Source organism: Pyrus communis, chromosome 17 (genome assembly GCF_963583255.1).
Source record: "Pyrus communis chromosome 17, drPyrComm1.1, whole genome shotgun sequence".
Classification (NCBI taxonomy): Eukaryota; Viridiplantae; Streptophyta; class Magnoliopsida; order Rosales; family Rosaceae; genus Pyrus; species Pyrus communis.
In genome coordinates, this window is record NC_084819.1 from 21,188,719 (window position 1) to 21,216,263 (window position 27,545).

Below are 27,545 nucleotides of genomic sequence, written 5' to 3' on the forward strand. Positions count from 1 at the left end.
GTGCCTACATTTCTCTTCTAGGTTGGAAGAACGATATCGATCGATCTACAGTACTATTCTCAATTTCGTCGACGTCAAGGCACCTCCTTCACAAAAGATAGACTTCGATATTGATGATGATGTCTTTCATGTAATACACCTCTCTAAACGCCTTAATTAGGTTCTCTCTACATCCCTCGTTACGTGATAAATGGTGTGACAAAATACTTATTTCCCCTCCTCGACGTCACCACGTACCTCCCCCTTAAACCTAACCACTACAAAGATGCTCAAGGGTTAATACAAACCTTGCTAACAATATTAACTCCATGCACGTACTACGCGTGCCCTATATAGTTTGCTTTATATGAATTCTCAGCTGTCAATTCATTACTTCCAACCAACCCAATCTTTACACTGCAATATATATCGATCCTGACCAATCCAGAGTTAAGCGTAACAATGGCTGCAGCCTCTTCATCGTCGATGATTTTTACATGTCGACTGATGATTTACTTGATTGTTATTGTTAGTAATTACAGTCTTGGTCCTCAAATGGTTCAAGTAGCAGAGGGTAGTCGAGCATTCTTTGTTTTCGGTGATTCACTGGTCGACAATGGCAACAACAACTATCTGATATCGATTGCTCGAGCCGACTCTTACCCTTATGGAATCGATTTTCCGACTCACCGTCCCACCGGCCGTTTCTCTAATGGCCTCATCATCCCGGACCTTATCAGTTAAGTATATACAGTTATTAACTCTGCATGCATGCAGATAAATATGCTTAATTTGGCCTCAATTAATTTATGTGTACGTACCATGTTAACGCGATCACTTAATTCATCTATTATTTGTTAATTAACAGCTACTTATTTAACATGATCATGATAATTAAGGTCAGAAAATTGGCTCAAGAGAACCCCCAATGCCATACTTGAGTCCACAGCTTAACGGACGACGGCTACTTGTTGGTGCAAACTTCGCTTCCGCCGGAGTTGGAATTCTCAATGAAACTGGCGCTCAGTTTGTAAGTCACTACACACTAATAGTAGTATTAACTCGTACTATAACACATGAATTGGTTATGTCATGTAGCGCTCAGTTTGTAAGTCACTACACACTAATAGTAGTATTAACTCAGTACTATAACACATGAATTGGTTATGACATGTAGCCCTATTACAGTACCGCAAAATAATTACTCAAAAATGATAAGCTCATTGAGATAATTTGATTAGTCTGCACTGCGGCCATGCAGCTAGATATACTCAGAATGTTTAGACAACTGAACTACTTCAAAGAATACCAGCAAAGAGTGCAAGCCCTGGTCGGAAAGCAGCAGACCAGAAGACTCATAAGCCAATCACTTGTCCTCATCACCGTCGGTGGCAACGATTTCGTCAACAACTACTACTCAGCCTCTTCCATTTCTCAATCTCGCAACCTCCCCCTCCCTACTTACGTCAAGCTTCTCATCTCTGAGTACCGAAAAACTCTCATGGTAATTAATATTAATCATTGCACCAATACACGATAAATTCGTTTGTGTGACTGTTATACTGTCACATAATCTTATTAATGCTTGTATTATAATATACGGATGCATTGACGTAACACCACATGACTGGTGACAATCACACAGAAAAATTACTCAATATAAGAGAAGTTTAATTAGTTAACTTGGCAGAATTTATATCAACTCGGAGCACGTAGAGTTCTGGTTACTGGTACAGGACCGATGGGATGTGCTCCGGCAGAGTTGGCGGCTAGAAGCACGAATGGAGGATGCTCGGCTGAACTTCTACGAGCTGCTGCCCTGTACAACCCACAACTCACTCAAATGTTGGCCGGACTCAACAAGAAACTTGGCAAAGATGTATTCATATCTGCCAACACTAGGCAAATGCATGCAGATTTCATCAACAACCCCCAAGCATTTGGTACTAATTCAGGAATTTAATTGGTTTTCGTCTTTAAATTATGATATATTGACTGCTTTTGAAATGACTAGAAGTACCTTCTGATAACTAAAAGCGCGTCTAACTGCAAAAGTTGAAAATGCTTATGGAGAAACACATGTTAGGTGCTTATTCATGAAGCTTCTTAAGGAAGCACTTTTTAAGTTGTTTTTTTACGCAACACTAGGATTTTAACAAAAATATCAACATTTTTCTAATAAAGCACTTCTAGCAAAAGAACTTTTGCTCATAAATGAATTTCTACATAAGCAATCTCAAATGAAAAAAACAGGCTCAAACAAGTGCTTAATAAAAAGCAACAGTAGAGACTGATACTAATCTAGTCATATTATTGCACATATATCTATTTATAACTACAAGCCTCCTTACATTCGAGGCATATTAACTCTGTCATTCACTCATATTATAACGCATGGTTGTGTGCTCACTGCAGGCTTTACCACATCGAAGGTAGCATGTTGTGGGCAAGGACCCTACAATGGACAAGGTCTCTGCACATTTCTGTCCAATTTGTGCCCAAACAGAAACCTGTATGCGTTTTGGGATGCCTTTCATCCATCTGAAAAGGCTAATAGAATGTTTGCAGAGATGATCACCACAGGCTCAACTAACTATATGAGCCCCATGAACCTCAGTACTATCCTGGCCTTGGACTCCACCACCTGACCTGAAAGAATTAATATGTTTTTCTAATTTTCTTTGGACAATTTAAGTCATTGTGTAGTTTAACAATTATACTTACAATAATTCAGGTTGCTTTGTTCTCTTTGGTCAAATGTCTCAATTTCAATATTTCGTAATAATTCAGATGGTGCCATACATACAAGAAGTTCAATTTAGAATCGTTAATTTGTACATTTTAGAATTTAATCCGATTCGTTGGGATCAAGGTGTAAGACCAATGAAGGAATTTTGCTTCCATCAAACCCAATCCAGTCAAAAATTTTGGTAGAAATGAATGTAATACCGCAATGAAAAGATTTAAAATAAGCAAATCTGAGTTATGTCAATTAATTAAAATAATGTGCCTTTCTTTTGCATGTTGCATGCATTTGAGTAATCTCTCTTCCTTATTTTAGAATAGTTAACTTGGGTTTGGGACATAAAGATTTAGAACATAGAAGATTAGAAAATATATCAAACAAATTCAAATGATTTTTGTTGTTTGAACAAGTGTTTGTCTCCACTTGAATGTGGTCTAATAATTTGGGTTCAAAATTTACCCTCTCCTAAATTATTGTAAAATTTCGAACCCTCATCTTATCCTTAATAATAATAATAATAATAATAATAATATATGGTTATTTTTGCAAAATTGATATGATTAAATTGATCTAAAAAATAGAAAATATGTTAATGCTATCCAACTTCTTTGTGCCTTCCACACACCTTAATTTCCGATTTTCGAATCGAATAAATGGAAGATGGTCAAAGAACAGGGTCAACAAAAGTGGTGTAAACGGTAAGAATAAGTGTATGATAGCACCACATATTATAAGCGTTCGACATATAATAATGCAGTTGGTAGACCTTATTTAGATTTGTAATTGTAAATTAAGTCAATTGGTGAAGATTGTGTACCCATCTCTTTTTTTTTTTTTTTTTTTTTTTTTTAAGGAGGACGATTGGTAGCAAACCGTAGTTATCCACTCATTTTGGGGATCGTAAAGACTCATAGAGACATTTCAGTCTCTTTCTGGTCAAAAGTCTGGTTTCCACACCATTAGTAGGTTTCAAACCCGAAACCCCTAATTTTTAGTTTGAAAGAAGTCTACCAATCTATCATTTACTATTGAATCATTAGCTCGTGATTAGTGTACCCATCTCATTTGAATTCCCGTTTCGTTAACTAGAGTCTAGAATAAAAACCCTTAGCAATAAAAATAAAATAAAAAGAGTTGAAAAAAAAAATAGAAAATAAAATTCGAAGGACAAAAACTAGAAAACAGTTAAAACCCTGGAAAAAAGGAAATGAAAAAAACAGTTAAACCCCTCCCGCTCAGCCGCTCGTCACTCCCTCACTCACTGTCAGAAACAAAAGCACCCGCCTTTACACCTTATCCACTACCGTATGCCCTCCAAATGTCCGCCTTCCTCCTCCCCTCCTCCGCCACTCCCTTCCCCGCCTTACCCCGCAACTTCAAATGCCCCAACGACGCCGTTTCCCTCATCGTACGCGCCTCGGCAGTCTCCGCCCCCGAGAAGCGAGTTAGAAGGAAGCGGAGGCAGACCAAGGGCGACGACGACGACTCCTCTTCTTCTTCCCCTTCCTCCTCCGCAGCCGAGAAGAACCTCCGCTTCGCTTTCATGGAGGAGCTCATGGTCCGGGCTCGCAATCGCGACACCAATGGAGTCTCTGATGTCATTTACGACATGGTCGCCGCCGGCCTCTCCCCCGGCCCTCGCTCCTTCCACGGCTTGATCGTAGCTCACGCTCTCAACGGAGACGCCGAGGGGGCGGTATGTACAATACTTGTTCTTCAAAATTTGATTTTTCAATTTTAATTTCCACTACTTTGTTGAGATAATGTTGTTTCCATTGTCGCTTGATGTGAATTTTAGATGCAATCACTGAGAAGGGAATTGAGTACGGGGCTTCGGCCTCTCCACGAAACGTTCATTGCGCTGATTCGGCTGTTTGGATCAAAAGGTCGAGCTATAAGGGGATTAGAAATTCTTGCTGCCATGGAGAAATTGCAATACGACATTCGCCAAGCTTGGCTTCTTCTTGTTGGTAAACTAATGAATTGCACATTATTTAGGGGTTGGGATTGCTTCTGGAAGGGATAAAAGTGCTTTGTGATGATTAAAAACGCTTTTGAGTCTCTGAATACGTTTGGTTAGAAAACTTTTGGGTCGTAGAAGCACTTTCTGAGGAAGCTTGTGGTTTAGAAAGTACTTCTGCAAAAGCACTTCCAAGTGTTTTCCACAAAGCTCTTAAATTTTTAATAAGAATTTCTACACTTTTATCATAAAATCATTTCTAGTAGAAGCGCTTATGACCAGAAGCAGTCCCAACGAGGCCCTTATTATCTGTTCCTTAAGATGTGGAGATTTCTTATCTGTGTATGTGAACAGAGGAGCTCGTTCGGACCCGCCATTTAGAAGATGCCAACAAAGTGTTCTTGAAGGGTGCCAAAGGTGGGCTCAGAGCAACTGATGAGGTCTATGATCTTCTTATTGTGGAGGATTGTAAAGCTGGGGATCATTCTAATGCATTGGATATTGCCTATGAAATGGAGGCTGCAGGGCGGATGGCAACAACCTTTCATTTCAATTGTCTTCTTAGTGTGCAGGTGACTCTTTTTTTTCTGGATTGTGTTATCTTCGATGTTGTATTTCTACGTTGTACAGTTCCAGGCAAGATTTGAAATTACATTAGGGATAGCAGTTGATTAAAGTGTCACACATTTTGCTAGTGAATTACTGCAAGCATCTTCTGACCTAGTTGTTTATAATTATAGTTCGTTTTCCAGTCTTATTCATGTAATTTTTTTCCTTTTGAATGTATAGGCTACTTGCGGAATTCCTGAAATAGCGTTTGCTACGTTTGAGAACATGGAGTATGGAGATGGTTCGTTTCTTTATGTTTTGAAATCTCTTGTTTGTGGCTTATGAATCTTGCTTTTGATTTTGGTAATACCTTATGGCCTTTCTCGAATCAGTGATCACTTCAGTTAGTTGTCTTTTGAGTATTCTGGTTTCAGCGTAACATGTGGTTTAATATATTTGTGGATTGTGAAATTGAGTTGTACATTTCTGGACGCAGAGTTATAATTGTTTGTTCAAGTTTAATACTTCTCGGAAGCCTTTGTTTTTTAGGTTTTTCAGGGTTTAATCTTACAGTTTTTTTTACAAAACAGAACACATGAAACCTGATACAGAGACATATAATTGGGTGATCCAAGCATATACCAGAGCTGAATCTTATGACAGGTAGCGTCTGTAGCCATAATAATTCCTGCTACGTTTCCTTAAGAATTATGAATATTTTTTGCCTAGCTTATGTAGTGAACGTAAAAAAAACTTTAGATATGATGAATATGAATATGATAAGTATAGAACGAGCTCGGCCCTCTTTACTATGTATTCGTGCTTAGATGTCAATGTGCTGATTCATAGCATATAGTTCTCTATGCGAAGTACATTATTTGAGAGATTTAAATTTTACTTTTAAAATCATTTCTATGTTTTTATAATAAATACTTTTATCTAATTTTATGGAATTTTGACAACTTTGGAGCTCAAGGCTTTAATTCAATATGTTCTTTACAATGGTATTCGTCATTACCTTGGGGTTTTAATATGATATGTAGAGTACAAGATGTTGCTGAGTTACTTGGCATGATGGTTGAAGACCACAAGCGTTTGCAGCCCAATATGAAAACCCATGCGTAAGCATTTTCTTTTTGCATTATACTGTTATGCCTTGATGGTCAGATTAAACCAGCATCTTATGTTTACATTGAATCTTACTTCTATCATTTTCGCTTTCTTTTCTTTCGAAATGTATTTTTGTACCTTGATGTTCAGGTTGTTAGTTGAGTGCTTTACCAAGTACTGTGTAGTTCGAGAGGCAATACGGCATTTTCATGCCCTCATAAGATTTGAAGGAGGAACAAAAGCTTTACATAATGAAGGAAACTTTGGGGACCCCCTGTCTTTGTATCTTCGAGCCTTATGTCGAGAAGGTATACCTATTTTACATTTTGTATTCTGAACAAGAGTAATCTCATTTCTTCTCGCTCTGTGTACCTAATACTTAGAGATATAAGTTGCTGCAACCATTTATCACTGTATTGTATGTAGCCTGCACTTGGTCAATGACCAAAATTTTCAAAGTAATAGTTTCTTTTCAGCTCTTTCATTTGTATATCAAACAAGTTAAGGGCAATATATTAACAGAAGCAATCAATTTCTTTATGGTTCATGTGATGTTAAGGAATTGCGGAAGTACAAGAATTATGAAAGCTGAAGCTTTTACTCCGAATATTGGATTCTATATTTTCTGAAATTTAGGCAAGCAAATAAATAATGAAGCTTTTCTGAGATTCACTCTCTTGATTTGCGGTCAGTAACCTATCATATATTGTAGCATGTTGGCATTGACGTCTTGGTCCACCTGTTAGGTTCTATCAACGTTTTGTAATTTTTTGGCCCACTGTATGGATCTTTCATTATTAGTATTGAATATAACTTATTGACTTGATTGATGATCTGTTCGTCTTCAGGAAGAATGGTCGAGTTGCTAGAAGCTTTAGAAGCTATGGCTGCGGACAACCAAACAATTCCACCACGAGCTATGATTTTGAGTAGAAAGTACCGGACACTGGTGAGCTCATGGATTGAACCTTTGCAAGAGGAAGCCGAACTTGGACATGAGATAGATTACATGGCCAGGTTGGTGGCTCCATATGTGTTAATAGTTACAGCGGTTGTTATGTGCAAGTATTAATTTTAATTTTGCACTTTAGAAGTTATCAACACAAAAATAAACAATATAGATGAATACGGCCCCCTTTTTTTACAAGAGAATCATGAGGTAGAACCAAGCTTGACTTATACCGGACTCCCAAAGTTTAAATTCTTGGGCATGTATATCAAGTTAACAAACACATCACATGATGTTAAATTGTTGTATCAGGTACATTGCAGAGGGTGGGCTTACCGGTGAGCGCAAGCGATGGGTGCCTCTAAGAGGGAAAACTCCACTAGATCCTGATGTTGATGGGTTTATATATTCAAACCCTATTGAAACCTCATTCAAGCAAAGATGTCTTGAGGAGTGGAAGATACACCACAGAAAGCTTTTGAGAACGCTACGAAATGAAGGAGTTGCAGCTTTAGGAGATGACGCCTCTGAGTCAGATTATGTTAGAGTTGAGATGAGGTTAAGGAAAATTATAAAGGGCCCTGACACGAATGTTTTAAAGCCCAAAGCTGCTAGTAAGATGGTAGTATCTGAATTGAAGGAAGAACTAGAAGCACAAGGTCTGCCAACTGATGGTACCAGAAATGTTCTCTACCAGCGTGTCCAAAAAGCAAGGAGAATAAACCGCTCTCGTGGCCGACCCCTCTGGGTTCCTCCTGTGGAGGAGGAAGAAGAAGAGGTCTATCTAATTTTTTATTCTTCTTGCTTCTTATGTTGGGGGGTTGCATACTCTGAAAGCAATGCTTCCCCCTTTTGGCTGCACTTGAAACTTCACTCTAAACTGATCAAATCTGAATGTGTTTCATCTTACAGGTTGATGAAGAGCTTGACGAACTAATCTCACGTATCAAGCTAGAAGAAGGAAATACAGAGTTCTGGAAGCGCCGTTTCATGGGAGAAGGCTTCGGTACTGATCAAGAAAAGGCTCTAGATGTTTCGGATAGTGCCACTGTTGATGATGTTGCAAAAGATGTGGAGAATGACGAAGCTGACGATGATGATGACGAAGATGATGATAATGAGGATGATGATGATGACGACAACGATGAGGAGGAGGAGGAAGAAGAGGAGGTAGAGGCAGAGGTAGAGGTAGAACAAGCTGAGAGACAGGACGTAGAAAGAGTTAAGGAAAAAGAAATTGAAGCCAAGAAACCTCTTCAAATGATTGGAGTGCAGTTGTTGAAAGATTCTGACCAAACAAGTACGACATCTAAAAAAGCAAGGAGAAGATCTCGAATGTCAGCTGAGGTACGACATTGTAGTTTTACTTTGTGTTTCACATAATTTTTTGATCGGGATATGAAGGATATGGGCAACTCATCAACTTAATTTTTCTAAATCTTTGAATTTCCTTCTGGTTTTTGATACGAAAGTGGAAAGTTTAATGACTGTTCTGGACTATCAGTTCATTTTGCATTTACAATATCAGTTTTAGTCAGCCCTCACGTAATATTTATACGATGCACATTGCTTATGGACGTGTATGCAAGTATATAATATCTGTCGAGTGCACCATAATTTAATTCTAGGGCTCAAAGTTCTACCTTAGAAAGGTAATTTAAAGATATATCTAAACACGTTTTGTGTACGGATGCAGGATGATAATGACGATGACTGGTTTCCTGAGGACATATTCGAGGCATTTAAGGAGCTGAGGAAAAGGAAAGTTTTTGACGAATCTGACATGTACACGCTAGCTGATGCTTGGGGTTGGACGTGGGAAAGAGAATTGAAGAACAGAGCTCCTAGAAGATGGTCACAGGAATGGGAAGTTGAGCTGGCGATTAAAATTATGACAAAGGCAAGTTCTTATATTCATACTCCACTCTTCACCTGCAATGCTGTTTTTCGTTTTCTCCCAACGTTCTCATTAACTGTCACTTGATCCCCTCATAACACTTGTAACTTAAGCAAAAGCAGAAACAGCGGTTATTTCCTTTGGCTATCTGAAATAGGTACTGCATTTCATTTCAGGTGATGGAATTGGGCGGAACGCCCACCATTGGTGATTGTGCCATGATTTTGCGTGCAGCAGTAAGGGCTCCTTTGCCGTCAGCTTTCTTGAAGATCTTACAGACGACGCATAGTCTTGGTTATGTATTCGGCAGGTAAGACCACGTTTCGTAATTTGAGTAAGACACATCCATCCGCACAAATGGAAGCTTTGTCAAAGCTGATTTGATCTCATGTATTCGAGGTTTCGTGTTTACATCATGTTTTCTTCTCTTCCATGGCAGTCCTCTTTACGATGAAATCATCTTGCTGTGTCTTGATCTCGGGGAGCTAGATGCAGCCGTTGCAATTGTTGCAGACATGGAGACGACCGGAATCACAGTCCCAGACGAGACATTGGACACGGTGATTTCTGCTAAGCGGACCACCTGATAGTACTGTCAACGATAGTTGCAATGCAAGGGTTAAAATTTGTTAACAGTTTTCCCTTGCTGTGTAACTAGAACTAAATTTTGCCCTTGTTTAAATGTTTTTAAAAGCAGCTTCTTAAAAAAGTTGGGGCCTCACTTGTGTTTTGTAAATGAAAAAAAAACTGTTATTCAAAATCACGGGTTCAAAACAGCCAAAAGCTGAAACAGCTCAACACATGCTTCTAAAAAATTGAAGGCAGGTAAATAGTACCAATTAATAAAACTTTCTTTTAATCGCATAAAATCATACATTCTTTGATGAGGCATCCTTTGGGTGGTGTATCCATGTCGGGTGCCTTGCTCCCAAGTCCCAAGTTTGAATCCCTATTCTAATAGATTATAATAGCTAAGAATATCGTATTATCAAAAAAAAAATGACAGGTTTTTTTTTTTGAAAGATGACAAGTCCAAACCCCGTTTAGTGGGTTCGGGCGGCCCCTCTTGGGCCTGGAGACCAAATGATGACCCCTAAACAAACTGCCATCACGCGACCCTAAAAAAATGTAACAGTTCAAAGCTGAGAGAATTCATACCTGATAAATGCTTGCGCACCATGCGCGGCAATTCCGTACAAAATAATTTCAACAAAAACGTGTGGCAGTGGGAAGGGTGATCGTCAGCAATGACGTATATATATTGTGAACCATGTCCAACTCATATAAACGGTCAAATGTGACGGTTTATTTTCAAGATTTTGTCACCTTTTTTATTTATTGCCTGCGAATTAGTAATAAAATAATCCAAAATAATTAAAAAGAAAAGCCAAGCCAAATATAACTTGGATAGGCTTAAAAGTATATACCTAATGTTAGGTAAAGATAGACATCACTGGTACCATATTTCCATTAAATGTAGGACCGTCAATGTATATAAGTTTCATCTTTATTAGAAAAATTATATAAATAAATAGTAAGAATAACATTTTTACTTTACGAAAGATTTTTCTTACACATGTTTTTTTACGAGTGGATGGTTGAAAAATCTCAACCATTCTTTTTTGTGTCTTGATGTGCACAAGAGCAAAGCTCGGTTAAACAATAGCTACAATGTCTTCATGTTTTTCAATTTTTAGCTAAGTTAAAGTTAAAGAAGACTTTTTTTGGCATTAGTGAATCACATGATAGTGGTAAAAAAATGTCTGAAAATCTATGCAAATCTTTTTGGCATCCAGAAGGTTGGACTTCCATGATCAATCCACAAACTAATCCTTTTTTAATTTGTGAAAAAAAGGTTAAGAAGATTAATAGTTAAATAAACTTATTTATTAAATTTGAGTATACTAATCGTCACATCGTGTTCATGTTCTTCCTCCTTCACACTCATTTTACTCTTTACTTAGTTATATTTGAATTATTTTAAGGAATTGTAGTCAACGCTATACATACATACATACATACATATATACATATATGTGTGTGTGTGTATATATATATATATATATATATATATATATCGGTCCATCCATGTTATTGTTATTATTTTAAGAAATAATTTTTAACCTAAACTAAAAATTACAAATAGGTGAATTCGAACTTTGATATAGAAATAGAGCAACTTCATGAACAGGCATCACAGTCCAATAGCAAGGTCGTCTCTGAGATTTCGAGGTCGTCTAAATCATCACTTGTCAAGACTATTCGGAGTGAGTTTCTTGGCTTGGACCCCTCCTTAAGATAGTATTAAAAAATGTAAAACAATGTATTGATGTTAGAAAAAAATCACTTAATCAAAATAAACTTTAGCACTCACCAATTGCAAGTTTACAAATGTCATTAATTATAAGTAAAAAAGCTACAAACATAACATTCACTAGATAATCAAAAGCAATTCAATCTTAAACAACCAAACATGACAAAAAAAACAAAACAAAAAAAAGACATTCAAAACTCGAACTTTAAAGTTCACTTGAATATATTATAACCTTATTATATAATAAAATTGGAAAACTATTATTTTTTAAGGTGTTATTATTGACAATCAGAATATATCATTACACTAGAATTTTTTATATTGACTGATACTAAGGATACTAAATTTGTAGACACACTTTTGTAAATTAAATGATATGTAAATTGATGATTGTATTATTACTTAAGCATTAATAAACGCGATCATTTTCTATTGGTGACTCATCATTTAGTTCACAATTTTAGTGTCCCTAACATTACCCTTTTATATTTAGAAACGAAAAAAAATTACTCTTATAAGGAATGCACAATGAGATTTTAAAGTACTAACAAAAACAATTTTCTAAATATATAAAATTATTACATAACATTATAAGGCAAAAATTTTGGGGGCCCCTTCAAATTTAGGGCATTATGTGACTGCATCTTTCGCTCCTTCCCAACATTGTCTTTATCTAGTAGCAAAATATCATGTAAAGAAAAACTTAGAAATAATATTATATTACTGGACGACTCACTTCACGTTGACATCCGCAGTCTTGATCACTCATAGCAAAAGAAAAACAAACAAATTGCTTAATCATCTTCAAAAATATAAAGCACATACACTTTCCAATCCAAAACAAGTACGGAAAAACTACGTGTTAGCCCTAACAAAAATACAGAAACAAAACAAAAGTTATGGTGGAAAAAGGCGTACGAAGACCGAAAGGGGTAGTGCTGTATATGTTGAGGTGGCTGTCAATCATATATATAATTAGAAGTTTAATTAGAGCTTAATTATCTTAAGCAAGTTATGAAGATGAGGTCAAGTTTGACTTGCTCAAAACTAGATCACGGCAACCAACCATTTACTAATAAGACTCAAGAGTCTCCTATGTTTTTTTTTTTTTTTTAATGTATTGATACTGGAAACGCTTTTATTAGAAGTATATTAACTTTTTAATAAAGGGTAAACTGTTTATTAAAAGAAGCACAATTTCTTAACTTATAATTCATTTGGAAGTGTTTTTAAAATAATTGAAAAAATATTTTTAAAATGATTGAAAGCGTTTTTAAAAAATACATAATTGATACTTCTCACATGAAGTACTTCAAGTATTTTTGCAAGATTTACTTGCATTTTTACTAATGCTTAGCTCCAAAAATATTTTAACAAAAAAACTTTCAATTATTTTAAAACAATTTCAAACAAGCCATTATCCTTTTAAACACTATTGAAAGCATCTGTAGTTATCTGATTAGGCAACCCATTGTGTAGCTTAACCGAAATTCTCATCACTTAATGTAAAAATATCGATGTATTAAAAAAAAAAAAAAAAAAAAAACCAGAGACACTTCATGTATTTTATGATAGTACAATAGCAGCAGAATAATACAAAACTGAAACAATCTCAGTTGGCCTTCGAGAAACACTAAAATATTATGGAAGAGGAGTGAGAGAGGAGAAAGCTTATGCATGCTTTGTCGGCCATTCCTGCATCTCACTCTCTCTCTTTCTCTCTTTATCTCTCCTCCGCATTCACACTAAGTGGATATTCTGAATCATTCTGTAGGGTGACAAAACGAATGAACACTTGGCTTTTTATCTTCTTTTAGATTATCTTTAGATAGAAAGTTGGCAATTCAGCACCTGATTACTTAATAGTTGCTCAAAGAAAAATTTAGAGGAAGTCAAGCTCAACCTTTCCAATAATGCACCACTCTCTCTTTTCAACCATAAACATCCAATGAATTTTCCCAGAAAATTTTATTTTCTTGGGAAAGTGGAGAGTATTTCTTGCTGCTTTCTTGAGTTTTCGTTGCTTCTCTTTGATGGGATTCCTTTTTTTTTTTTCCTCTATTGGTCATCAACTCCAGGTATGTAAAATCATTGTCCTTATCTAGTTCCCTACGAGTTATCAAAAACCCTTGTATCCTTCTCAAACCTGAATCTTTTCTTTTGTGATCACCCTTCATATTTGTTGTGTCAACTTCTCGAATTCTAGTTTGCGTCGAAAAAATCATGGAATTGTTGATGAGAAAGTGATGTTGTGAGTGCTGAAACCCTGCAAACTTAGGGTTATTGTTTTCAATTCCATTTGGTGGTGATGGTGAAAATGTCATATGGTTTGTTGATTACTATAACTGTTCTTGTTGTTGCCCTTATGGTTTTCGAATCCGAGGGGATCAACGATGAGGGTCGATATCTGCTGGAAGTAAAGAGCAAGTTAGTTGATAGATTTGATCATCTTGGTAGTTGGAATTCCAATGATTTCACACCTTGTGGATGGAGAGGTGTGAATTGCAGCAACGGATACAATCCGGTGGTGGTGTCTCTTGACTTGAACTCCATGAATCTTTCAGGTTATTTGTCTCCGAGCATTGGTGGATTGGTTCACCTGAACTATCTTAATCTTTCTTTCAATGAACTGACTCGGATTTTACCTAAAGACATCGGAAATTGTTCGAGTTTGGAGGTTCTAGCTTTGAATAACAATAAGTTTATAGGTCAAATTCCGAAAGCAATAGCTAGACTTTCAAGTTTACGAGTACTGAATGTCTGCAACAATAGATTATCAGGGCCTCTCCATGAAGAAATTGGAAATCTTTCATCCCTGTCCCAGCTGATTGCGTACTCTAACAATCTTAGCGGAATTCTGCCGCTTTCTCTTGGAAATCTCAAAAGATTGACGACTTTCAGGGTGGGGGAGAACTTGATATCCGGAAGCTTGCCTGCAGAGATAGGTGGATGTGTGAGCTTGGAGTATCTTGGTCTAGCGCAAAATCAGTTGACCGGAGAAATGCCTAAGGAGCTCGGGATGCTTGAGAATCTGTTAACTTTAATTCTTTGGGGTAACAAGCTTTCCGGGGTTATTCCAAAGGAGCTTGGCAATTGTACAAATTTGGAAATTCTTGCCCTGTATGAGAACAAGCTTGTGGGAGAGATTCCGAAGGAGCTTGGAAACATTGTGTATCTGGAGAAGTTGTATATTTACAGAAATATGTTGAATGGGACAGTTCCAAGGGAGATTGGCAATCTTGCTCTAGCAACAGAGATTGATCTTTCGGAGAACTTATTGTCGGGAGAGATACCAGTTGAGCTCAGTAAGATAGCGGGATTGCAATTGCTTTATCTTTTCCAGAACCAATTCACAGGTGTTATTCCAGATGAGTTCACAAGTCTTACAAACCTGACTAAGTTCGACCTCTCTATTAATTTTTTAACAGGTTCAATTCCTACCGGATTCCAGTACTTGACTGAACTGATCATGCTGCAATTGTTCAACAATTCGCTGAGTGGCGTAATCCCTCAAGGCCTTGGAGTGTATAGCCCGCTTTGGGTGGTTGACTTGTCTGAAAACTTCCTGACAGGGGAAGTTCCTCGTCATCTCTGCAGAAATTCTAACTTGATATTGTTAAATTTGGGGTCTAACAGGCTCACTGGGAATATACCAAACGGCATCACAAGCTGCAAGTCATTGGTGCAGCTTCGTCTAGTTGGAAACAACCTCACGGGGACTTTTCCATCCGAAATGTGCAAACTGGTTAACCTTTCTACGGTGGTGTTGAATCAGAACAAGTTCAGTGGCGCCATTCCTCCGGAAATTGGTAACTGCAGAACTTTGCAAACGCTGCACCTTTCGGACAACTACTTCACATCAGAGTTGCCTAGAGAGATTGGTAGCCTCCCGCAGTTGGTGATCTTTAATGTCTCATCAAATTCTCTTTCTGGAAGGATACCACCCGAATTTTTCAATTGTAAAACACTTCAACGGCTTGATCTTAGCAATAACAACTTTTCAGATGCATTGCCAAGTGAGATAGGAACACTTTCTCAGTTGGAGCTTCTCAAGCTTTCTGAAAACAATCTTTCTGGGAACATACCAGTTGCGCTGGGAAACCTCGTGCGTTTGACTGAGTTACAAATGGGTGGCAACTCATTTTCTGGTGGCATCCCAGCTGAGTTGGGTGCCCTTTCGAGCCTGCAGATTGCGTTAAATCTCAGTTTTAACAACCTCTCTGGCGAGATACCTCTTCAACTTGGGAATCTTATCTTACTGGAATTCCTTCTACTCAATAACAACAATTTGACCGGTGAAATTCCAGGTTCTTTCGAGAATCTTTTGAGTCTACTTGGCTGCAACTTGTCGTACAATGCCTTGACAGGGCCTGTTCCTCAGTTACGGCTCTTTCAGAATACAACTGTTGACAGCTTTGTTGGGAATAAAGGACTCTGTGGCGGTCCTCTTGGTGAATGCAAAACACCAACATCTTCACTCTCTTTGACTCCGGATATGGTGAAGATAAACCCCCGCTTGGGTAAAATCATTGCTATCATTGCAGCAGCTATTGGTGGTGCTTTTCTCGTTTTGATTGCAATCCTTGTATATGTCAAGAGACGTCCCACAAGCGTAGTTGCTTCATTGCAAGAAAAATCATTCACTTCGCCGGTTTTGGATATGTACTTTTGCCCAAAGGCTGCAGGGTTCAGTTTCCAAGACTTGGTTGCGGCAACTGAAAATTTTGATGAGAGCTATGCAATTGGAAGAGGAGCTTGTGGGACCGTGTACAAAGCAGTCTTACCGAGGGGTCATATAGTTGCTGTTAAGAAGGTAGTATCCAACAGGGAGGGGAGCAATGTGGATAACAGTTTCCATGCTGAAATTTTAACTTTAGGAAAAATCAGGCATCGAAATATTGTAAAGCTATACGGCTTCTGCTACCACCAGGGTTCCAATCTTCTGCTTTACGAGTACATGGCAAGAGGCAGCTTGGGAGAATTGCTTCATGGAACATCTTGTAGTCTTGATTGGATAACGAGGTTCATGATTGCTCTTGGGGCTGCTCAGGGTCTCTCTTACTTGCATCATGATTGCAAACCGAAGATCTTTCACCGTGATATAAAGTCCAATAACATTCTTCTTGATGATAAGTTTGAAGCTCGTGTTGGGGATTTCGGGTTGGCAAAGGTGATCGACATGCCACACTCTGAGACTATGTCTGCAGTTGCAGGTTCTTATGGATATATTGCCCCTGGTAAGCTATCTTTTAACTAATCTTAATACAATACTGCTCGGAAGATCAATTTGATATAACCCCGAACGCTGTCTGTTACAGTTAGGATGATTAATGCTATAGATACTGATACATAATCTTTTGATTCCAGAGTATGCATACACTTTGAAGGTCACAGAAAAATGTGACATCTACAGCTACGGAGTAGTCCTTCTGGAGCTGCTGACTGGAAGAACGCCCGTACAGTCGATAGAGGAAGGTGGTGACCTGGTAACGTGGGTAAGAAACTATTTTCTGCACCATTCTTTGTCTTCAGGATTACTCGATGCTCGATTAGATTTACAAGATGAAGGTACTGTCTCTCACATGATTAATGTCTTGAAAATTGCTTTGATGTGCACAAGTACGTCCCCTTTCGACCGCCCGACCATGAGAGAAGTCGTTTCCATGCTTATTGGGTCAAATGAGTGGGAAGGACACCTTGAAAGTGATTCATCAAATCATGATACCAATTCCATGGATAATACTGAACCTTAATTCCAATTAATCCTAAGTTTTCTGGTGATTTTGGTTTAGCCAGGATGAGTTTTTCACTTTTAATTCTCAATTATATATACTCATCCCTGTATTATTTAAACAAATACAATAAGCTTCTCCCTGTGCATACACCCTATGGCTTCTCTTCTCGATCCATTTACGTGGATAACATGTTCCGTTTTTCATACGGGAAGCAGTCTATATCTGTTATGATCTATATTTGATGAACTTTATACAGTTTTTGATTCATTGTTTGCTCTGTTATTCAAGTACAATACATATTGTTTCTCGAACACTCAAAATGTCGTTGACAACTATCAAGCATCTCTTCTCTTGCTGGATCTAATAAACCCGCCTTGCAGCTCAGTGGACGAGAGTGCTCTGATACCTGCAACTATAGCTTCATCATCAGATGATCTAGACTTACAATTTCTAGCTAGATCAATTAAAACGGACTCCAAAACATCCCTCAGCATTTTTCAGACACCACTCAAAGCAATCGAAATGGCGCCTAATTTGATCCTTGTTATAAACTTTTCTTACCAAAGGTGGCCACAACTTTAGATGATGATCTAGTACTGCAAAATATATCAGTAGTTGGAGCAAGCTCTGCCACTAATTCCTTGATATCTTGTTCCAATCCAGTAGTATCCTCCCTAAACCTTGACAATATCCCCACCTCGGATCAACAAGCGCTCTTTCGTCGAAATCAGGGTTCTATACTCCTTGACTCTGCCTAATACTCCCGTCATTAAGGTGATCGGAGGTGGTTTGATCATGATGAACATACTTAGCGTTGTCATCAGTGCCATCGTTTGTCGAAAAAACACAACTTTTGAGCCAATTTACTAGGCCTTTCATATTCGCATTTTCTTTGATTTGCATCCGCCTAATTGATCCGGATTGCATGATGTATATCCGAGGCTTAGCTGCCTTGATTGAAAGGGTTAGTTTCTCTCTTCTACTACTAGCTAGATAGGGTTAAGATTTGTCGGAAACAATAGATAGCTAGGCTTCGTGTGTGTGTGTGTGTGTGTGTGTGTATTCCCAATTGATGACTTGCTTGGCAGCCAAGTTACTTCCTCTTTGGGGTACTTCTTTTTGCTCACTTGTCTTGATTAGCGGTTTTTGGTGGTTGATCTAGGGTTAAGATTTGTCGGAAACAATAGATAGCCTAGGCTTCGTGTGTGTGTGTGTGTGTGTGTGTGTGTGTGTGTGTGTGTGTGTGTTCCCAATTGATGACTTGCTTGGCAGCCAAGTTACTTCCTCTATGGGGTACTTCTTTTTGCTCACTTGTCTTGATTAGCGGTTTTTGGTGGTTGATCTAGAAAGGTTTTTCAGTGTGTCGGGAAGACAATCAGTACACCAAGTTTCAAAATACAAGTAGTTGGATATTTGGAAAAAGAAAATTCAACTACTTATATTATAACACTTGGTGCACCAGGCCATATTTCTGGCATACTAAAAAATTTCTTGTTGATTTGGTAGTACTCTAGTTTAATTTTAACATAATCATCATTACATGTAAAGATATTAATTAATTGTTAATTGTAGTTTAGTCTAATCATCATTAATTCATTATATCCAATATTAAGTGGTATTTCTCAATTAATTGTTAATTTTACCATAATCATTATTATATCCAATATTTACCTACTTCATCATTTAATTCTGCACTCGAGGTTCTAGCTCGATTCCACCTTCTTTAATATCGCTTGTATAAAAATATTCAGGTAAAAGAAAGTCGAATAGTACTCTGTTCAAACTTTGAGGTAGTGTTTTTTTAATCATCAAGTAATCAAAACATGTTCATCCTTGATATAATTTTGTACAATATCATTTTGTGGCTAATTAGCAGTGTTAAAAAAAGTAGTAATTCACTCTACAGTCTGCAATTCACTAAATCGTGTATGGGCAAACTAATAAATCTAAGACAATTGTTTATTTTTGTCGAAAGAACATATAATTTTGTTAAATGAGAAACGGCATCATACAAGTTACAACAAACATCATAATAAAAATTGGAATAGACAAGAAGCACATTCAACAATAAGACAAAATATAAAAGGAAAATCATAACCCTAATCCCTATCAAGCAGAATGCCGCCACCGCCGCAACCACTTCGTCGTCAGCTACAACAGCAGCCACCCTAAGAACACCAACTCCGTGTTGAATTCAACGAAGGTTTCGTAGCACAAAAGTTTTCAAACCACAAGAAAGTATCCCCGGACCAACCATATTTCGCCACCAAAACCGTCGCACAAGAGGAGAAGAGCCACCAGCACGATCCAACTAGAACCAAATCCAGGATAATTGTTGCGCCAAGCATCTAAACCATATATTGATTAAGGGTAACAGACATTGCCAACATGGTATGGTAAAAGAGAGTAGAAAATCCCAATTATCAAATTTTAAATGAATCCTTATCGAAGATTAGAAAGTTTTTTTTTTTAATTAATTAATCCAGGTGAATTTAGGATCAAACTAAAATTAATATTGTCCTTGTAGGTTTAGGAAATAGTTGGTGCTTCTTCCCTGATCGATAAGGAAGGGGTCTTATTTCCTTATAAAAACCCTAAACCACACTACTTCTGTTACTTGCGTCCCAAATATTCAAGTAGCATTCGTCTCTGCTATCCCCATTTCATCTTCTCTCACAAACCCTAATCCCAATTAAGAAGTGGTGATCTTTTGAGTTCCAAGAAACCGAAAATGGCGACGAAGATTACGTTGGATTATGTGCGAAAGCTTCAAGTTGAGTCTTTTACAAAGATGTTGGCGGAGGTGAAAGCGGTCGCGAAAAACCGAGACGAAGAACTTTCTATGCTCGAACAGAAAGTTTTGCTTGATCTCTTTCAAAACAAAGGCAAGAAATCCACAGAATCGAAGAAGCGGAAAGCTGTTTCTGCTTCTAACAATCAGAAAATCAAGAAGCATAATTTCGGAAGCAGCAGCCGGAGCATGCAAGATGAGTACATATATTATAAGGATTGTGATGAAGAAGATCATGGAAAGAAAGCGAGGACGAAGAAGCAGAAGACGGCCAAGAAAGCGGAGAGCGTGAAACTATCGGCTTCTTCAATTCCTCTTCCACCGCCGGAGTTGCCTAAAGAATTCAAGGAAAAGATTGAATCAATGCATGGTTTCCAAGTGCAATTGGTGATCCAGAAGCAACTTTTCAAGACTGATTTGAGCTATGGTCATGACCGTCTCTCGATGCCAAGGAACCAAGTGGTTAATAAGCACTTTCTCGGCGAACACGAGAAAAGATTGGAGAACGGCAGAGTGGTGAAAGTGAAAGTAATAGATTCATGCTTAAAGGAGCGTAAATTATGGTTGGCCAAGTGGTTTACTCATACCCAAAGCAGCTTTTCGTATGTCCTAGGCAGGGGTTGGAGAACAATTTTGAAGGATGAGGAGGTTGGGCTTAATGAAAATGATGTAATTCAGGTGTGGTCGTTCCGATATATCGATCCCAATCCTGATATCAAAAAAGAAGGTCTCGGATTCGCACTTGTTAAGATTAGAGGTGATGGGAAGAAAAACTTCAATGCTACTACTAGTATCGAGAGGCAGCAAGTAATCGAATCTGCAATTACCAAGAAAAATGTTTATGGTAGTACAAGTACTGACAGACAGGAAGCTATCAAGAATGATGAGATGGAAACAGATGCCAATGTTAGTACGGGCACCGAGAGGCCGGAACCTGTTGACTTGGCGATGATCAAGAAAGAAGAGAGGAAAAAAGATAGTATTTGCAGTACCACCAGCGAGGAGGCTATTGAATCATCTACGGCCAAGAACAAGAGCCTGCAGGCAGCGGTTAAAGCCACGAAGCATGTCAGCCTAAACCTCAAGTTTAGAAATGTAACTTTTAGACAAATTAAGACTTGTGTTTCTGTTGTGTAAAACGATCCTACGTCTTCATTGAGGGTTACTTTTGTTCATATTTTTATGGAAGATTAGATAGTTTATGTTATTATTCTTATGTATTTTTTCTACCGTATGTGATTCTTAACATTTGAAGAGTATATATGTTTAAATTACGGGCTAGTTTCATTTAAGGTCATGTTACTTACCAGCAACTAAACCTCCTGTGCATATATTAATTTGTGCTGTAATGCAATCTTCGGAGACAGAAAAAAGAACGTAGCTAGGTTGGTAGGATCAGTTGTATTCAGATGTACAATGACCTTTTCTCTAGTACTTGTATGGCCATCTACTCCGTTGATTCTTGGCTTCTCCCGAAAACAGTGAGATTCTATATGCCGCGTGATCAAGTGATCAATAAGAACCTTCTTGGCCAAGACGATGAAAGGTTGAACAACGGAGTAATATATGTGAGAGTGGTAGATTCATGCTTAATGGTGCATGACGATTTAGGGTTGACCAAGTGGGTTACTCAAACCAAAAGCAGCTTTAGCTTTGCCTTAGAACTCAATTTCTACGAATAAGGAGGTTTTTTTGAGTTAACAATCCCGATCTTGGCAACCAAGAATCTCTCGGCTTGGCAGTGGTTAAGCTTAAAGAAAATGTTAATGGTGGTGCTAGTACTACTGATAGGCAAGAAGCTGCTGAATCATCGATGATGAAGAAAGATGAGGAGGGGAAAAAAGATACAAACGGTTGTAGTAGTAGTCGTGGTGCTAGTGCCAGCCAGGAAGTAATCGAATCATCCACGACCAAGAAGTAGAAACGCAACACTTGTGAAAACTGAGACTGCTGTTTCTGTTTTGTAGATCCTTTAACTTTTAATGAAGGATTTTTTATTTTTTTGTTCATATTTTTATAGAAGATTATATTTGACGGTTCGATATGTGATTCTTAAGTACTGTTTTGTTGTATGTTATACTCTCAATTTATTGATGGATAGATGATTTTCTGGTTGTGTTTATGATGGAACGATGAAATTTCATAATATAAGGATTGATTTTGTATTAGTTTTTCTGTAGATTAAAACATAACATGTTGGTAAGTTCTTGATCTCATGTTATTTTCATGGAGATCGATATCCATTTTCCAATATATCGATGAAAAATGAAAGCGTTTGACGTTAGCTCTACAAACCACAAAGTGAGCTCTCCTCTACCGCTTGTAGTCCCTGAAGTGGTGCTGCTGCTATGTCCGTACATTATACTCCAATGATTCTTGGCTTGGCATGGCCGATAGCAGTTAGTTTCCGCCACTTCCTAGCCATTTCGACGGGCTTCTTTGCTCCGATTGTGAGTCGAGGGAATGTGGTGGCTCCGGTTGTGAGACGAGGGAATGTGGTGATTGTGTGCTTGCTAGTTTTGGCTATTGTTGGTTATGCATCCATAAAAGCTTGCTGTAGAGACACAATCAGCAGATTAGGGGATAATATTACATTGGGGGTGATATATCTTTTATTTTTCTGCTAATTAATATGGATTTACAAGTTAATCCATGCTACTTTCATGGAGAACCATGTGGGCAGTTACTAAATCACTAGTTAATCAATAAGAACACTAAAATTAGATTTAGTTTCCTCTTGTAGAGTTTGTCTTGACATTTTTACAGGGGAAGGAACATTGTGAACCACTAAAAGTAAAGATTGGTTAAATTTTCATCAACATATATACAATTGGATATATGAAATAATACTTATTCGGAAATATTTTTGGTACAGCCGTCCATGGCACGTCATCCATCCTCCAAAGGTACATACAAGATGAATGTTCTGTATTCAGGTTTACCAAAATGGACCCGTATGAGACACAAATTTAGAGTGTTTTCATTGTCTTGCGAGAACAGATGACATAACAAGGACAACTATACTCAAGAATCTCTCTTTATTTCTCGTGTAAGTATCAAATATAAAATACAAAACAATTAGTATAGTGTATTCTCAATCTCTAACTCAATTACAAAATCTAACTTACACCAGTTTGGTTAATTACTTGGCAGTCAAGTTACTTGCTTTTTGGCTTATCTTACTTGTTTGTGCTTAGATACTAATTAATTTTGCTGTCAGTCAGTTTGTCAAAATTAACAGACTTCAAAATATTCACTCCTAGTTGTAATAGGCAAGTAAAAACCCCACACCATTTAGGACATATGGATTTTGTTTATTCGGGAAATTTTAAGCATAGCTGTCCATGTTATCTATTCGCCAAAGGCGCACACAAATGGATCAACGCTCTGCATTCGGGTTCATCAAAATGGACCCATGTGGGACTCAAAACGAAAATTTGCATTATCTTGCACGAACAAATGACGTGAGACGAACAATTATACCTAAGAATTTTTTTAAGTATTATGCGTAAGTATTTACCATAAAATCAGAAAATTGTATGGTGCATTCTACATATTAGATTATCAACAGCACGTTTATTAATTACTTGGAAGTCAAGTTACTATTTTTTCTCCATCTCTCGTACTTGCTTTTGCTCAGTTAATAACTTATGTTGCAGTGAGTCTGACTCCAAAACATCCACTCCTTGAAGGAAAAGGAAAGAAAAAAAATTGACTCCTCCTAGTTGCACTAGGAAATCCTGATCCTCGCTTGATCCTCTTTGTGAGGATCCTGGGGAAACGTCAATCTTGTCCGTTCATCGTACATCGTACGATCATAAATTATTTAAAATTAAACACAAACAGTACTTAACAAAAACTAACAGCACGATTTAGGATAAACGGACATATTCACGGATCTTCTGGATTCTCATCCGGAGAGGATCCTGTTGGTGCAATAGGACATGAAAAATCCGACACCATTTAGGAAATTACAGCCACCCTTTACATTACTTAATAGATCGTTCGGTTTTCTACACAAGAATTTGGCAAGAATTTACCTATGGATCAAACACTGTACGAGGCTTCTCATGCAGGAAACATGCTACTGTTCTCGCGCCGAAACACAAATGGCGGTGGCGGCCAGCGTGACGTTTGCTTCCTTAACAAAACCTGCTTCGCCGAATTAAGAAACCAGGGCGGCTTCACTCCGATGCACATAGCGTCTGCAAACGGATACTTGGACATTGTGAAGGAGAATCTTTGCCGCTTTGGAGCGGCAGTCTGCCATCTCAGAGGAGGAAAACGCGACTTGACTCCTCTTCATTGCGCTGCCATCTGCGGCCGCGTTGAAATACTGAAAGAAATCATCTCCGCTTGTCCTGAGAGCCTTGAAGACGTAACCTTAAGCGGAGAGACCGCCTTTCACCTTGCTGCTAAAAACAACCAAGTCGAAGCGATTCATGTTTTGGTGGAACTGACGGTCGACTCAGCAATGATCACGGTAGACATGAAGAGGAAGATCCTTAACATGAAGAACGTAACGGGGAATTCAGCTCTTCACGTCGCCATCACTGAACGGCGGCATGAGGTGGTGAGATGCTTGGTTGGCAGTGCAGTTACGGAATTAAATGATGTGAACGAGTCTGGTCTCACGGCTCTTGATCTGGTGCTGCGTCTCCCCAAGATTAGTAAATCATCGTACGCCGAGGATAAGAAAACGGAGGGTGTTCTTCGCAGCGGGGGAGCTTTGAGAGGGCGAGACTTGGCGGCAGTTAACTGGCTTTACATGCCATCAAAGGCAGAGGCCCGCCGTTTCGGGTTGCGAAAAAGAGTGACACGGCTGGGTCAACTCTCGATCGTTTATTGATTAAGAATGCTAATGAGCTTGACTTGCTAATTGAACTAGTTTAAGGATATTATGATTTGTCTAATACACTACTGTTATGAGTTTTCTCGGTTAATTAACTTAGGGGTGTGCTATCCATACACCTTATTTTACTTCTCACACACTTCTTGATAATTTTTGTCCGTTGATATTCTTCAATTCATCCAATCCGACGGCCAAAAATTAAAAAGGTATGTGAGAAGTAAAACGGGGTGTGTGAATATCACACCCCTTAACTCATCCTTTTTATGATTAATGTAATGGCCGGTAAAGATATAGAGACCAAAATTTTAAATTAAATTTTGTAAATCAAATGATATGGTTATTGATGATTAAATTGTTATTAAGTGTTAATTAACGTGTTTATTCCCTATTGATGACAAATTATTTGGTTCACAAATTTGATTTAGAAATTTGGTTTCCCTAACTTTATCCTAATGTAATTATCTAGAACGTCCACATGGCAGCTGCACCCACTCAAAGAAGTGACTAGATTTGGATGAGGGAATTGGTTTTCTATGTGACGTTACTCGTGGGGAGACAAGTATTATTCTAAGAAGATATATAAATCTATTCAAATAATTGACTAGATTTCGATGATCAAATGATTTCTGATTAATTAATTAATTTATTTATTTTTATATAAATGATTTTCAAATGAAGATTTCTAAAGGGTAGTGTTATCCACACAACCTTTTTTTACCTCTCATACATCCCATGTTGATTTATGTCTTTTGATTTTTTTTCAATTCATTCGATCCGATGACTAAAAATTAAAAAAGATGATGGATACACCACCTATTATAAATTGAACGATTCAAATTTTAAGTTTATATGGTAAAGATAAATTAATCAAAATGATAGAATATGTGGATTCCTCCATGCTGGGAACACAAGTACCATCCTAAGATTAAAGTTTATATATGTGTGTGGGTGTGTGTGTGTGTGTGTGTGTTTGTGAATAAATTAATAATACTTGTAACTACCGATCGAGTGGATGCACATAATCACCCCGTGCAAATAACGTACGTTCACCAAACAAATTTTATATAATCTTCATTTGAAAATCATTCATAAAAAAATCATTTGAATTAAATATTGCTTAGTTATCTACATGTATGAAAAAATTGAGAGTGTATATGTCAAGTAACATACTCATGCATTTATTTGATATAAGTGCTATTAGAGCGGCCGACCAAATAGGTACACTGTCATCTAGACGTTATGTGTCCCTTATACAATATAATGTGGAGAAAATTTGATGTATAACATTGTAACATTGGTACAAGTTGCTCCGATTGCAGTATAGGGTTGGGTCATTGGATTGCAGTTTGCTTGGAGTTCCCTCCCTTCTGATGGCTGTTAGGACTGACCCGACTATACTTTTCTTGTTATTGGTCCAATGGACTCTGGCTGAATCGGATTCAAATGACCCAATGACTAATGTTAAAAAGGCCCAATGGAGGCTTGTCAGTAACCCCTCTCTCTCTTTATGAAAAAAAAAAGAATGATAAGAAGCCATTTTTCCATGTGTTATAAAATTTTTTTCCGTGTGGTTAGCAAGTAAAAAATGTAGAAAGTCGGATGTGGATTACTTCAAGTCGGTGCTCTAAAAATATCCGTTTAGGTACTAAGTGGTTGGTCATTGATCCGATTATTATTATTTTTTTCTTTTAAACAAGTAATATTATTTACACTAAGAGATAGAAGTGAGTTTAATCTCACAATAGACTAGCAGTAATGTAGCCTAATGGAGGCTTGTTAGTAACTCTCTCTCTCTCTCTGTGAAAAAAAAAGGTGATAAGAATCCATTTTTCCGTGTAGCCCAATGGAGGCTTGTTAGTAACTCTCTCTCTCTCTCTCTTTATGAAAAAAGAAAAAGGTTGATAAGAATCCATTTTTCCATGTGTATAAATTTTTTTCCATGTGATTCGCAAGTAAAAAATGTAGGAAGTTGGATGCGGGTTACTTTAGGTCGGTGCTCTAAAAATATCCGTTTAGACACTAGGTGGTTGGTTATTGACCCGATTATTATTATTATTATTATTTAAACAAATGATATTATTTACACTAAAGGGTAGGAGTGAGTTTAGTTTTACAATGAGTTAATAGTAATGTGAACCAATGAGGCTTGTCAGTAACTTCGCCCTCTCTCTCTTTCTCTCTCTCTCTCTCTTTCTCTCTATGAAAAAAATAAAAAAAAAAAGTTGATAAGAAGCCATTTTTCCATGTGTTATAATTTTTTTTTCCATGTAATTCGCAAGTAAAAAACGTAGGAAGTTGGATGCGGGTTACTTCAAATCGATGCTCTAAAAATATCCGTTTAGGCATTAGGCGGTTGGTCATTGATCCGATTATTATTATTTTATTCTTTTAAACAAATGATATTATTTACACTAAGGGCGGGAGTGAGTTTAATCTCACAATGAGCTAATACTAATGTGATTCAAATTCTTAGAAGTTTGAAAATTAAGAAATAAGGTTACTTTAAGTCATTACTCTAAAGAATATCTGCCTAGGCACTAGACGGTTGACTACCACCTTAATTAATCCTTAGACGTTTGAAATCTAAGAAAGGGAGTCTAGACCCTTTTAAGTCGTAACTCTCATTTAGACAGAAAATATATAACTTTCATTTTACATTTTAT

General features: G+C 37.6%; 4 protein-coding genes across 4 annotated transcripts; all 4 read left to right on the forward strand.

Moving 5' to 3' along the window:
• Nucleotides 1-441: 441 nt before the first annotated feature.
• Nucleotides 442-2,627, forward strand: LOC137723684 (GDSL esterase/lipase At5g18430-like). The gene is made up of 5 exons (XM_068462879.1): nucleotides 442-718; nucleotides 879-1,009; nucleotides 1,241-1,483; nucleotides 1,670-1,922; nucleotides 2,395-2,627. The coding sequence occupies exons 1-5, from the start codon at nucleotides 442-444 to the stop codon at nucleotides 2,625-2,627; spliced, it is 1,137 nt and encodes a 378-aa protein (XP_068318980.1).
• Nucleotides 2,628-3,949: 1,322 nt separating this feature from the next.
• On the forward strand, nucleotides 3,950-10,046 carry LOC137722412 (uncharacterized). The gene is made up of 13 exons (XM_068461407.1): nucleotides 3,950-4,421; nucleotides 4,524-4,695; nucleotides 5,040-5,257; nucleotides 5,475-5,535; nucleotides 5,825-5,897; nucleotides 6,278-6,355; nucleotides 6,495-6,652; nucleotides 7,193-7,361; nucleotides 7,606-8,071; nucleotides 8,206-8,640; nucleotides 8,990-9,193; nucleotides 9,367-9,500; nucleotides 9,630-10,046. The coding sequence occupies exons 1-13, from the start codon at nucleotides 4,044-4,046 to the stop codon at nucleotides 9,775-9,777; spliced, it is 2,694 nt and encodes an 897-aa protein (XP_068317508.1). The 5' UTR covers nucleotides 3,950-4,043; the 3' UTR covers nucleotides 9,778-10,046.
• Nucleotides 10,047-13,137: 3,091 nt separating this feature from the next.
• On the forward strand, nucleotides 13,138-18,149 carry LOC137722411 (probable leucine-rich repeat receptor-like protein kinase At5g63930). Its single transcript, XM_068461406.1, has 2 exons — nucleotides 13,138-16,741; nucleotides 16,872-18,149. Exons 1-2 carry the CDS (start codon nucleotides 13,813-13,815, stop codon nucleotides 17,255-17,257), a joined length of 3,315 nt encoding a protein of 1,104 aa, XP_068317507.1. The 5' UTR covers nucleotides 13,138-13,812; the 3' UTR covers nucleotides 17,258-18,149.
• Nucleotides 18,150-24,072: 5,923 nt separating this feature from the next.
• On the forward strand, nucleotides 24,073-24,879 carry LOC137722222 (ankyrin repeat-containing protein BDA1-like). Its single transcript, XM_068461180.1, has one exon. It carries the CDS (start codon nucleotides 24,073-24,075, stop codon nucleotides 24,877-24,879), a length of 807 nt encoding a protein of 268 aa, XP_068317281.1.
• The last annotated feature ends 2,666 nt before the right edge of the window (nucleotides 24,880-27,545 follow it).